Source organism: Epinephelus moara, chromosome 6, assembly GCF_006386435.1.
Source record: "Epinephelus moara isolate mb chromosome 6, YSFRI_EMoa_1.0, whole genome shotgun sequence".
In the NCBI taxonomy this organism is placed as follows: domain Eukaryota; kingdom Metazoa; phylum Chordata; class Actinopteri; order Perciformes; family Serranidae; genus Epinephelus; species Epinephelus moara.
Genome location: NC_065511.1, coordinates 3763901 through 3778930, shown reverse-complemented (window position 1 = coordinate 3778930; position 15030 = coordinate 3763901). Strand labels below are relative to the sequence as shown.

The following is a 15030-nucleotide window of genomic DNA, read 5'->3' as shown; positions in this document are numbered from 1 at the left end:
CTGGCAGTAGACTTGACTGTGTGTGTGTGTGTGTGTGTGTGTGTGTGTGTGTGTGTGTGTGTGTGTGTGTGTGTGTGTGTGTGTGTGAGAAGTGAGGTAAAGTAAGTATGATTGTAACATGCAGTACGTAACATGCAGAAGAGATAGAAGGAGAAACTGGCTGAATGTAGTCTGCCCCCCTGTTGCTAGGCTATTCTTTGATTTTAATAAAGTAGCATTTTGTTGATGTTGTTTAGCCTTACTGATGCTGTTGCATGGGGGATACAGTTATTTTTATTGTCTGAAAAAATCATATCTGCAGTAGAAAGTTGCACTTTGGAAATTTGGTTTGGTACAAAGTGGTACATGGTCTGAAAGGTTTAGGAACCTCTGATTTCATTTCATTTCAAACAGAGGGAATTACATAGAGCATATAAAAAAGAGCACGATGACTAAATTATATAGGTATATTACCAAAACTGATGTTATTTCTTTAAGAAACTATTCACTTACTATCGGCTCTGTTCTTGCAGTTTTTCTCATGTTCTCCTCTGCTCTTATTCAACCCAGGCTCCTGAGGCGGAGGCTATAGAGTGCCGAAGTCACGCCCCTTCCGGTAGAGCTCATGGGACCTTAGATCGGAAAAAATATGAATGGCAGTGAATAGGGAGAGAAATATTATCTTTTGGTCCCGTTTGAGTTGCGACATGAAATCTAAATATGTTGTTAATGAATTTAAAACATACATTTAAGGTCAAGAAAGTCATACTTTGTGGTAAAACTGTTGAGATATAAGCTTTTTAATTAGAAAGACTCAAGAGTACACAGGAGGAGGTCGCGTATGTGACGTCATAGCTTTCGCTCGCTTCCTGCAGCTTGGCCTCCCCGCTGAAATTCCACTGTTTTATGATTAATCGATTTATGATTGAAGATGTCTGTGTGTTTTGTGCCAGGTTGCAGTCACTCCAAGCTGCAGGAAGCCAGCGAAAGCTATGACGTCATACGCGACCGCCTCCTGTGTTGTCTTTCTAATTACGTTTTTTCAAAAGCTTATATCTCAACAGTTTTACCACAAAGTATGACTTTCTTGACCTTAAATTTTATGTTTTAAATTCATTAACGACATATTTGGATTTCATGTCATAACTCAAACGGGAACAAAAGATAATATTTCTCTCCTCATTCACTGCCATTCATATTTTTTCCGACCTAAGGTCCCATGAGCTTCACCGGAAGGGGCGTGACTTCGGCACTCTATGGAGGTGGATGAATGAGGGGATCACGGTGATGTCACCCACTTTTTTTGATTGCCAACTTTTGTGTCATAAATATCAGTTCAGTATTCAGGTATGAGTAGAAACCTTTGACCAAAAAAATCCATCCTCAAGCTAACAAGATTAAGATATTTTTGTCTTCCTCAGTGGATGGATGGTTGGTGATGTCACTCATTTGTTTGAGTGCAACCTTTTGTGTAATAAAAGCTGTAAAAAGTACTTGTCCCCGTTTTTTATTTCAAAATGATAATATTTAATGATTTTTCACTGCCGCACTGAAAATGTCCCCGATTTTCATCTCAGAAATCTGGTCACCTTAACAAAGAGGTCTATAGTCCATAAAATGACGTTAAACTAAGATAATGCAATGGTTATCACAATTTTAAAACAGCTATTAACGAGGAAAATACTCACATTGATAACTCTGCTTCCTTACGCTTGTCGCCGCCATCTTGCATTGACTGAATCGTCTGTACTCGGCCAGGTTCGGCTGAGCTCGGCGGATGATATGCAAAGGATTCTGGGAGATTGCCAAGGGTGGTCCTGGAAAATCTTAAAAGTGAGGGCCATACAGCCCTTATTCTTGACCCTCAACTCAACACTCTGAGAATCGGGACAGCACTAGCACTTCGCGGGAGCGCGGATTTTTGAGACTGAGGGTTAAGATTGAGGGTTTGGACTTCCATGGTGCAGAGCCAGGGTGGAAAGCTGATGGTAGAGGCTACCTCTGGCATTCTCCGCATTATACTTAAACCTTGCACTCTTTAGTAAAATGATCAGTGGATGAGCAACATGTGAAGCGTATAGGGTGAACCAGAGGAGAAGCAGGTCGCGTACTGGTGAGTTGGATAGCTGCCAGCTAACAGCTGATCTGCCGGTGAACAGCTGATCAAAAAAAATCCTGACCCTGACCACGGAGGAGGTCGATGACATAAAAAAGTCACTTGACTTCCTCTCGGAAGAAGTTAATGCTGTCAGGACTCAGCAGAAAAACATCTTGGCGCTGGTTGAGGAGGTGAAGGTGCTCCATATGCAAAATGCGGAGAAGGACAAGAGGCTTGCCTACCTTGAAAGTCGGGTCGCGGACCTCGAACAATACACCAGAATGAATGATATATTGTCATCACTGGACTACCAATTAAACCACGGTCCTATGCGAGGGCGGTGACTGCAGGCAGCAAGGGGGAACCCGGCTGTGAGCTGGATGCAAGCTCAACCGAGCAACAGGTGGCTGCATTTCTGCAGTCAAAGGGGATTGCTCTGGACTACAACCAGGATGAAGCTTGCCACCAGCTACCCAGAAGAAACAACAATGACAAGCCAGCGGTCATACTGAGATTTGTCAACAGGAAGCACAAGGTTGCACTCCTAAAACAGGGCAAGATGCTTAAAGGCACAGATGTTTACATTAATGAACATCTGACGAAAACCAACGCTGACATCGCAAAGAAAGCACTTACCTGAGGAAAATGAAAAAAATCCAGAGCACATGGACTAGAAACTGCAAGATATTCATCAAGCTTAATGGATCACCAGAAGAGGCCAAGGTACTGATGGTGAAGAGCATAGAGGAACTGGAAAAGCTGGAATGAGTATCCTCATTACAAAAATAGACCGGAGTGGACTTGGAACTGAATGGAGGTAAATGCACAAACACAAACATAATGCTTAGTGATAGAGCTCAACCAACATTAAGCGACAATGGACACGTAACGCAGTAGATACAGGAACATGAACAACTGGAACTAACAACATTTGAATACAGTGAAAGCAGCACATTGGACATAGAACAGGATATCGATCCAGACAATAACTTCCTCTCCACCATAAACAACACATGCTATTACTACAACAATGATCAGTATAATGGGAACATTATAGCAAAGGATAAACTATCTATAATTCACTTCAATAGCCTAAGTTTATATACAAACTTTAACAGCATCAGGGATTATCTGCACACATTCCAACAGCCATTTAATATAATCGCTATTTCTGAAACGTGGATTACCACTGAAAAGGGAATGAATTTTGAGATGGAGGGCTATGAATTTATATACAACAACAGACAGAGCAAAGGTGGGGGTGGTGTTGCAATATATGTTGATCTGAATTTGAATTTCAAGATGGTAGAGGCTATGACACAGGTGGTGGACAGCCTTCTTGAATGTCTCACAATACAGATTTGTATAGAAAAGAAAAAAGATATTATTATCAGTTGTATATATAGAGCTCCAGGTTCTAGCATTGACAAGTTCAGGAAATGGATGGAAAGCATGGTAATAAAAATGGGTAACAAAAATATCTTCATTTGCGGGGATTATAATATTGATATACTAAACCCCAACAATCAAAAAAGTATTGAAGATTTTTTAAATTCAGTGCATAGCTTGAGTCTCTTTCCTACAATCACTAGACCTAGTAGAATAACATCTCATAGTGCCACTCTGATAGATAACGTATTCACCAATGTAATAGAAAACAAGACAATAAGTGGATTATTAATTAGTGATATCACTGACCACCTTCCAGTATTCACAGTATATGACAATAATTGTAGTATTGAAACAGGGGAGCATAAACAACATTGACGAATTAGGACAGAAGAGGCAATAGCTACTCTAAAACATGAATTAAAGGCACAGGACCGGGATGCAATATGTAATGAAGCAGATGTAAATAATGCATACAATAAATTATTAACTACATTTACTTCATTATATGATAAGCACTGTCCCATTAAGGAATATAATAAAATACTAGTATATAAGAACAGTCCATGGTTAACTAAAGGTTTAAGAAATGCCTGTAAAAAGAAAAATTTACTCTGCAGGAACTTCATAAAGCAGTGAACAGAAGATGCAGAAGGTAAATATAAAAGATATAAGAACAAGTTAACTAATATTATAAGATTAAGCAAAAAAGAATATTATAAAAAGAAATTAGAGGATAATAAAAACAATATTAAGGGGATATGGAATATACTAAACAATATTATTAGAGATGGTGCTAAACAAAACAGTTTACCTAAATATTTTCTTACAAATGATATTGAAAATTATAATATGGATGAGGTGGCAAGCAATTTTAATCAGTTCTTTGTAAATGTTGGTCCTGAGCTAGCAAAAAACATCCCGAATCCAGGGCCGGATGGAGACTACATGGACAAACTAATAGAAAGGAATCCCCACTCAATGTTTCTGAAAGCAGTTGAGGAAAATTAAATTATCAACATAGTAAAAAAGTGTAAAAATAAAACATCTACAGACTACAATGGCATTGATGTGTCATTAGTTAAACAGGTCATTGAGGGGGTATCAAAGCCACTAGCACACATCTGCAATTTGTCAAACTGGTACATTTCCAAACCAGATGAAATTTGCTAAGGTCATTCCGCTATACAAAACTGGGAGCAAACACAACTTTACAAACTACAGACCTGTCTCAATACTGCCGCAACTCTCAAAAATATTGGAAAAGCTTTTTAACAATAGAATGGATGCATTTTTGGAAAAACACAAACTATTTTCAGAGAGTCAGTATGGGTTTAGGGTTAACAGATCAACATCACAGGCAATAATGGAATCAGTTGAGGAAATCACAGATGCAATAGACAACAAAAAACATGCAATAGGAGTATTCATCGATCTCAAAAAAGCATTTGATACAGTTAACCATAACATACTATTCAATAAACTGGAAAAATATGGGATAAGGGGACTGGTATTAGACTGGGTAAAGAGTTATTTGGAAGGACAGCAACAGTTTGTAAAGTTGGGTAATCACTGCCCTGGATATTTGGACATTGCTTGTGGTGTCCCCCAGGGGTCAGTATTGGGCCCCAAATTGTTTATCCTGTATATCAATGACGTGTAAAGTATCAAGGTGGTTAAAATTGGTCAATTTCACGGATGACACAAATATTTTTGGTTCAGGTGAAAACATTAAACAAGTGGAAACAGTTATAAACGAGGAAATGAAAAAATTAAAAATATGGTTTGACTGGAACAAATTATCATTAAATGTAAGAAAGACTAGGTTTATGTTTTTTGGCAAATGCACAGTAAACACAAAGGTGCAAATAGAAATAGATGGGGTTGAAATTGAAAGGGTGCACGAAAACAAATTTCTTGGGGTTACAGTAGATGACAGGCTGAGTTGGAAACCACACATCAAACATGTACAGTCCAAAGTTTCAAAAAGCATTGCAGTCATACACAAAGCAAAACAACTACTGGATCACAATTCACTTCACACACTTTACTGTTCACTGGTCTTGTCATATTTACATTACTGTGCTGAGGTTTGGGGAAATAATTACAAAACTAAAGCAATAAGGACTATTCATAAGGTCAACTACTTGGGACACACAAATCCACTTTTTATACAATCAAAACTACTGAAATTCACTGACATCATATCTTACCAAACAGCAATCATCATGTATAAGGCAAAAAACAGACAATTACCAGAAAATATCCAAAATTTATTTAGGAATCGGGAGGGAGATTATCATTTAAGAGGGGAACATAACTTCAAAATCTTAAACATACGAACAACCTTGAAATGTTTCTGTATATCTATTACAGGTGTCAAGCTATGGAACAATCTAAGTGAGGAACTCAAGCAAAGTCTAAATATCAACCAGTTCAAGAAGATGTACAAAAATATGTTGTTTAGTGGGTACAAAGGATAATGATCATGAATGATTATTGGTGATTATCATTCATTAATTGATATGGCATGGTGATGAGAGGCAGAGAAGCCTATGTGTATGTATATGTGTGTANTATATATATATTTTTTTTTTATACACAAAGGGGTGAGAGCTAATAAGCTATGCTTCTTCTCACCCCTTTTCGAATATGTTATATTTTATTATTATTTTGCTTCCTCAATTTTCATTTCTATATTATGTTGTGCAAAGAATTCTTTTAGTAGCAATCGGGAAGCCTTGTACTATTTGCATGTTCGGAATAAACAGTACAAACAAACACACCTTCAGACAGTGCTTGCGTTCTTCAAAGGTCTTCTCCCTGAGGCCTCTGATGCTCTTCAGCAGATGGGACTTCTATTTCCTATCCAAGGATAGGAAATAGCTTGCTGTTCCTAGATGGGAATGCAGTTGTCTCATTCACAGATTCAGATGTTCACTTGAATTTCACTGACCCTTCTCTTTTGTTTGATGGTGCTTGAGAAGCAAGGAAGTTGCAGCTGGGATCTGTACATGCCTTAGCTTCTGTGTGAGCAAATTAAACAAAGAGCAAAGAAGAAAGCTGACATTGCGTTCACGTTTGTATTTTGACCTGAATGACATCAATTTTTCCCTGAGATTATAGTAGGCAAGTTCTCTACAGTGAGATGAGATTCTTATAGATGGATTCCTATACCAACATCTGGAGCTACAGGGGGCCTTTGATGCAGTGGAGCCTTCCCTCAAAAGCAGACAGACCAACCAGCAGGTGACCTTTAAATTTAACCCATCTATTGTTTCCCACTTTGAACTTTCCAATAGGAAAGGGAAATTTAATTGGTGAAGTCAGCACTTCGAGTTGTCCTTGACAACCACCAAACCTGTGCTGAGAGCAGTGTTGATAGAAGTAGAAGGTATTTTAAATTCAAAACCTCTTCACTACCTCTCCATGGATGTGGTTGACCCTGATGTCATCACTCCAAACATGCTCCTTATGGGGCAGCGAGACTCTTCACCCCCCTAGGCTATGTTTGCAGAAAGCTACCTCATTGGAAGATGGCACTGGGCCAACTTCCTCCACAACTATCTGCCAAGCATACAGCATTGCCTAAAAGTGGCAAGAAGAAGTAAAGGCCATGGATATTGGGCAGGTTGTTCTTGTCAATGACTGTGGATCCTCTGGCCAGCAGGCCACATTATGACTGAATATATATAGCTGAAGTACTGGTCACAGACTGCAAGTATCTCCAACCAGTAACACACCTCTCTCCAAAATGACAAATGAGGATGAGCAGTCACTGGATCTTTTGGGTGTACAAAATGTGCAGCTCTGTCTCGGCTGTCTGCTCTGTCTTGGCCATGCCCAGTACAAGTACAGCAGGGACACACCTCTGCACTCAATTGAGAACTGCTGGTCCTTAAAACTGTAGTCCATTCAGACACTCAGGTTGGTCACAAAAAGCAGTGCCACATTGCCTTGTCTCTCAGTCATTGAGTGAATCTGTGGTTTAGCGGCGTAATGAACCAAATATGAGTAAAGGGAAATTCTAAATATTCTTTGTAAATTCTGATTTAAGTTAAAATTGTTTCACAAAATTTAAAGGCTGTGATTCTTGATTCATACGGAACCTATTATGTTATATTTAACCTGTAAACCTGCGCCACAGTGTTAAGCTTTAATTAGTCAAAATTGTGATCATGAATATTAATCCAAAAGGCCTTTTTTTTTCTTAGACACACCATCAGATTTAGCATACAGAGTGCCCGCCCTTAATTATGTGTAACTTTAGGCCTTAATAAAATGTGAACCTCGTGAATGAATAGTCAACCTCTGCTGCGTCAAGAACTACAAAATCCTTCAGGCATTACCGTTAATTTTGGTTGTTGTCATTAATCTAATTATTAATCAAACTCCAAATTAATAGTTTAGCCTATTTTATGAGACTGATATCTTTAACTGGCTATCATTTTTCCCTTTACGGGAATGGTGCCCCACGAGGTGATTTAATGTTAATTAAGTCACATTATTTAACATAATTATTAATTATTAATAATAATTATTAATTATTTCCGATAGCCAATTTAACCCCAACATATTTGGTGCCTCCGTGTGAAGCCTAAGGTGTTGACCCCAACATATTTGGTGCCACCGTGTGAGGTAAATATATGTTGATTCCCAACACGTAACTGTAACTGATGCTGAGACTCTACTGACTGCGTGACTGGTAGACGGCAGTGGGTGGCACAACAGGCCAAAACACAAATTCAAAACATAAACATGATTTGCAGACCATCAAAAAAATTTTTAAATGTGAATATTCTGGCTGTAACTATTGTTGTCAGTGAGATCAGTATGTTATATTAACATTATTCCTTAGTCTCTGTGACATATTAGGATGATTTTACGACTATTTGCTTTAGATTTCTTACATATAGCTCCTTTAACATGGGGGCCTATGGGGACTGACTGGCTTCTGGGGTCAGGCTCAAGTGGCCATTAGAGGAACTGCAGTTTTTTTGCTGTACTTGAGTTGGCTTCATTTTTCAGCCCTGCAGCTTGTCACTTGATATTTACCCACTACATTCCACTGTTTACATCATGATCACAGCCTGACTGATAAAGGATTATCGAGGCAGATGTCAATGTTGATAAAATATTGAGACATCAAAAAGTCAGATAATAGTATTTGATATGATCAATATATCATGATTCACATATGATAACTATGATAAATTGGCAGATATTAATTATTTAAACATGAATGCATAACACTTACAATTAATTAATTCATTAATGTTAAATCATTTCATGTAATTCCATTCAGCCAATAAAATATGTGCGTTCTGATAAGGACTTCTAACTGTGCCATGGCATGTCCTGTGTGAACAGCCCTATTGCCTAACATGGGTGCCAAAAGGACATAGGCAGGGCTCCACAGTTAATTGTGGTGCTCCGAAACTTATCTGTGAAATTTCTCTAGCCTATTCAAATTTCCTGTCACTTACTGGCCAATCATACCAACTTATTGGCAGATATAATTAACTGCCAAGCTCTTGACCAGTGACCCTCTACACAGCAAAGGAAGCAGAGGTACAAATACAACCCTTAAACCTGTGTGTGTGTTTGTTTGTGTGTATTTTCTGCAGGTTAACGGGCTCCAAAACTTCCTGCCATTCTCCAGTTCAACCAACAAATCAGTGGTCAACATTTATCGGAAACACAGACTGGCTGTCCTTGAGACAACCTTTATTAAGGTATAAATACCCATACATATACAGTCAGTTATACAATATTTGTAATATACAACCCTTAAGAATTTCATTCCTTCTCAAACCTCACATTGGTCTTAACCTTAAGCTGATTACAGTCAAGTATTTATTTCTTATCAATATACATTTATACATACATGTATATAAATGGCGGCTGTGGCTCAGAGGTAGAGTGGTAGAGACCCAATAAAGTGGTTATGCCAATTTTCATAGAGAAAGAGACAAGCTTTTTTTAAATCCCAAATGTTTATTTCAAAACTGCATGAATGAGGACTTATCAATGATTCATTCATTCATTTTCCGTAACCACTTATCTTGCAAGGGGTCACGGGGGGGGGGCTGGAGCCTATAACAGCCGACATTGGGCGAGAGGCATGATACACCCTGGACAGGTTGCAAGACTATTGCAGGGCTAGTACATAGAGACAGACTGATTAAAGCAGCACTTACCTTTCTGGAAATTTTACACTTTTCTTTTTTAATAAGCTGATGGCACACTAAAATGTAAGTGAATTCCACCAGAGATAAAAACTCATAACCATACCATTCACATATGGTTATAAGAAAAGAACTCCTGTCCTGTCTGTCTTCCCCACGTGGAGGCCTCCGACTGGACTGACGTAAGCTCCATGGTGGCGGTCTGGCAATATACACAAACAATTCATGGTGCTGTGATGTGAAGAGGATCTCCCAGTTCTGCTCTCAGGATGTGGAGTTTTTGACTGTGAAATGTCAACCCTTTTCATCTTACTATTGCACTATATGTTCTTTCTTATATGTTGCACAAATTGTTTTTAAATGTTTTGTTTCTTTTTGCTTGGGGTATGCAAAATGTCATTTCGTTTTTGTGCTGCGCATAAAAATGACAAATAAAGAAGTTCAGTTCATAACGTTATATATGAAAACACAGCATCCAGTTGCTAATGGCTAACGTTAGGCTACTGTAGCGTAGCCTCTGAAACAGTAACGTTATCTTCCTTGTGCGTTTCCACTTACTAGCAACGTTAATGCTACTATCTAATGTTAGCACTGTAACCGTATTCTAAAACTCATAAGTCATCACCGACTCCGGTTGAGTTTTAAAACTCCAGGGTTGCGTTTGACTGTCTTGTTGAGTTTTAAAACTCCAGGGTTGCGTTTGACTGTCTTGGTTGTAACGTTACACTCGCTCTCCTCCGTGTACCTAACGTTACCTTGCCAACGCCTAGGTCTGTCATAGATGTAATGAGGACGTAATGGAGGAGGGGGGAGTAGGCCTTTGGAGGGAGATGGAGTTGTGGATGTTAAAATTTTTTCGAAGTGCTGTGTGAAATGCAAGAAAGGTAACTGTACGTTCAAACCAGAAGCTTCCAAAGAGGTAAAGTCACGTGAATCATTGAACGTTCAATCGTGCTTGTCAATTTAAAGGTGCTGCAAAGCAGACCACTGGCTTGAAAGAGACGTAGTTGCTGCTTGCTGTTGTCCAGTCAAAAAGCTCATAGTTGGCCAACAAAAAGTTATGTTTGGTCAGTGAAAACAAAAAAAGTATGTCATCCCATTCAAACCAAGCAAGGAAGACTTGCATGCTACGTCGCAACATTAGCCTGCAATTCTCTCCTCTATTACTAACATTACACACTTTAAAACTCACCAGACCAACCAACTACCTCCGCGACGCGGTCCCAAGCCTCATTCTTTTTATTTTGGTCTTTGTAACTGAACAGGGACACATTATAAAGAATATCCATTGTCGGAACAAGTGTGCTGTAGGAACCAAAGTTACATGGCTTGTTCTCTGGGACCCACTTCATCGAAGCACGTCAGCATTCCGATTGGTTGCCGCCGAACCACTTCAGAGCTCATTACCATAAAGTTAAACAAGTTTTAACTCCCCTCCGGACCGCTCCAGTTGCTTTGGTTGCCCAAGACACGCGGCAGACGACCAGGTCGCCCAAGTCGCTAGGCTCTCATTGAAAATGAATTACATCCGCCGTTTGGAAGCTCTGGTCGCTTTTGGTGTGAACGTACAGTAAGAGTAGCTTTAAGTCAAAACACGTTGGTCATCCATATATTAATAAATTATTTTTACTTATGGCCACTTCCTGTTTTTCTTTTTTTTTTTTTTTTTACTGTGGATTTCCTGCTTCTAATCAAATAAATGCCAAAATGTATCACATAAAGTTGATAAAATGTTTAAATGAAGTTCAGCTCAACCTTAATAATACTAAACCCAAGTCCTAAACACGAAATATCAGATCTGCATCATATCTGCTTGCAGAGGTGGGACAGACCACGGTGTTTACACTTAAATAGTTTGATGGTTTTAAACTCAGCTTTTAACAGTGCCTGATTTCTCAAAAAATAAAAACAATCTACAGAGTCTGGTAAGTGTTATGGGAAAAAAAAAATCACAAACACAACATGTAAATTAATGCAGCAGCTGTTGTTGGTCAGTAAATAGCTCCAGTGCATAAATTTAAGCCATATTGTCTTAGAGCTACAGTACATCTCTGCTGAACAGAAGGAATTAAAATGAAAATTTTACAAAATTCTAGAGAAGTCATTAAAGGCATTCCTAGTACAGCCGTGAACTTCTAGAATAACTGAACATCTTCACTGCTGTTGGTCCAGTTTCTGTTTCAGTGATGTATTGTAATACTGTACCCCAACAGCAATGCCTCAGCTTGAACATAACTTTTCCTTTACATTCCACATTGTTAAAGGTCTCCTTTGACTTTGCGAGTGCAGTTTGGGTGGATCTGGCAACTAGTTATCAAAATGCAACCTGCGGCCTGTGTGGAAACTTTAATGATGACCCGGCTGATGACCTGATGTTGCCCAATGGGAAACTGGCTTCCAGCACCAATGAGTTTGGAGTGAGCTACTGGCTGGCGGATGTGGAGGGCTGCTCCCATGATTGTAAGCATCTTACACAGTGTTATTTATCTTCACTTTTGTGCTGTGTATCTTTGGTCCCTTTTAGACATACACCTCTTCATATTATTTTGATGGTAATTTTTCATATCATACCTAAATAAGCATCGAGTCACTTTTAACATAAAAGTCACAATGCCAATCTTACCAGGTTGGACCTAGTTTCTGTACACTACCCTCTGTTGCAAGAATTATTACTGAAACAAGGTCAAATGTTTTAATGTGTTTTTATGCTTGTGCTGAAATAATGGAAGTAATTGAAAAAAAAAATGAAAATCTGAGGGCCTGTCTGTAGGCCTTCATAAGATTATATTTGATGATTATGATATGTAAACAACTGCTATATTTGCTGTGCTTAAGTGGTTTACCTCTTACCTATTATATGGTCTATTGTTAGAAAGCTACACTCCTCATTTGAAGATACAAACACCACAGCAAGTTAAAAAAAAAATGCTTCTGTCGGACAAAAAAATAAAAGTTATAACTCACCTTTGAAGCATTATTTTAGTCCACATATCAATTATATGCCAACAAAAACGTCGCTCATACAGTCCTCATGCACTCCCAACAGTCCAAATGATCTAAATCCAGTGAAATTTTAAGTCCAAACACATTATTACACCCACAGAGATCCACCAACTGCCGTTGTATCACTTCAAACGTTCTTATTACTCCACGTATTGTCCATAATGTCTACAGTTTCTATGTAAATATGCCAGTAGCTGGGTATCAAAAGGCAGCAGAACTCTGATCTTTTGATTGACACCTCACTTGAGTCAATAGGAGCTTCCATGCTGATAGTCTAGTCTTCAAAAGGTAACAAGGGGCTGTGTTAAAGGAAGTGCCATCCCTACTTACCTTGGCCTTAGAGCCAACCATTAGCTAGTGCTGGGCCCAATGGTTTATGGGTCTTGTAGTTAGTGACGCTTCTCACCTCCAGAGGAGTTTTTTACTCCTTCCTGGCAGCACAGACTGTTATAAATGTACATAAATTATAAACAAATGGCTCCTCTGTTGTCTTAAGGGGAAAAAGCCTTTCTCATAAATTTAGGTTTTCTAGAAGTGTTTTTATGCACAGTAAGCTCCTAAATAGACATTTCTGTCTGTTTTTCACTCATAATCACACATTCAGTACATTGTTTTACCCTTTTTTTTTTAAAGTGCCCAGACAAAGTATTAGAAAAACATGTGGAAAATGTTTATTTTCTGTGATATTGGTATCTACTTTGAATCTGGACTATGTGAGGCATCATGATATGGTCACAAACAGTGCATATGCACAAATCTGTATTATGATTTTAATTTAACAATTTTTTAATGCCTGAATCAGTATAATTCAAATGTGAAGGTAGAAAGAAGTTTTATTGTGGTGATCTATGAGTAAGGTGATATCATATCCTGTTCAACAAAAACAAGGGTTGCATTCCGAATCGCATACTTTTTCTTTTTACTTTTAGTAGGTACTATTGCTGCCCTTAAAAAGTATGTACTGTTGCATGCAGTATGCACACAATAGGGACATACTACTTTCTCATAACATTACGTCCTGAACTTTGACCCTCTTGCTTTTATATCCGTTACCTTGAAGATAAAACAAATGCCACTCACCAAGTTTATACCAGAGATAGAGATCAAACTGGAGAGCTCTTCTGTTGTTACTTTGCAATGTATGTTGTTTAACTTTAACGTTATAACTGCATAGATTGTAGATTCAAACATATATTTGCGACAATGAAATTACATCTGCAGCTCTCTGATAACGTTATTTTTGGTCTCCATTTTGAAAGTCCAAGATGGATGCCACAGAGACTTTGAAAAAAATGGAAACACTGGTTTTGGGACTTGTCAGACTCTAAACTTTCCAAAAATATATAGTTTATAAACTCCCCAAAGATTTTGAGCGAAGGTTAAAATAAGGACATTGTGAACCAGACTAGTAATTGACATTACTTAAACAATCAATATTCCTATTATTACCATTCAACTGGTTATCAGTAATTTAAATACGCTGTCGTCTGTCACTGTCTTCTGACAGCTGTCAATCAGCTGTCAAGCTGGCATACTGCATTTGACATACTATGTATTGAAACACACTAAATGTCAAAGCAAGAAAGCAGAAAATGACACCTGACTTTTGGTTGGTGATTTCACTTGTATTAATTTCTCTCCACTTCAGCTTAACATCATTCAGAGAAGCATGGACAGAGAATTTTGCACTAAAAACACTAACTTTAGAAGATATCTACCTGATTTGTCTACCTCAAAACACTTAAGGCTCATATTTACTTTAAATAAACGTTAGTACACCAAATGAAGAGTTTGTCCCCCATCAAAATTGCAGTAAGATAGGATTTCTTCATGGCAAGTATGAGCAGGTTGAATGACTACAGCAAGCAAAACCTGTTTCAGTGTTCATATGCGCTCCTGGCTGTCTAAATGACATTGGGCCTCATTCACAAACAGTGCGTACGCACAAATCTGTGCTTAAACTGTGCGTACGATCGTTTGACGCACAAATCCGGGATTCATCAATATTTTCTTACCCGAATTTGTTCTTACTCTGCGAACAAATTTAGAACTGCCTCAGACCATGCGTACGCACAAATGAGGATGGCTGAACTGACTTAGAAAATGCAAACACATACCTTTTAAAAAATTAAAAAGAGAATTAATTAACATTTTTTAAAATCATTAATTTACTAATATATTGGCCAAATGTATTAAATAACCATGAAATTGATACACTTTCACCCTCATCATTGTGACAATTAAAATATTCAACGATAACAACAGTCCTAGTTTACAAAGGAATATATGAGAATGTACATTTCGAAATGTAGGCCTAACAGTTTTGGCTTTCATTTAATTGTTTTGGCCTATAATGATCACCCACTCCCAACA

At 38.2% G+C, this 15030-nt stretch overlaps 1 protein-coding gene across 1 annotated transcript in view; it reads left to right on the top strand.

Annotated features, from left to right (window-relative positions):
- LOC126391193 (IgGFc-binding protein-like) overlaps positions 1-15030 on the top strand; it is an 88814-nt gene that overhangs the window by 60467 nt on the left and 13317 nt on the right. The window contains exons 16-17 of the mRNA XM_050045766.1: positions 9094-9201; positions 11919-12114. Of these exons, the coding sequence (XP_049901723.1) occupies positions 9094-9201; positions 11919-12114 (304 nt within the window). The remainder of the gene's footprint in view (positions 1-9093; positions 9202-11918; positions 12115-15030) is intronic.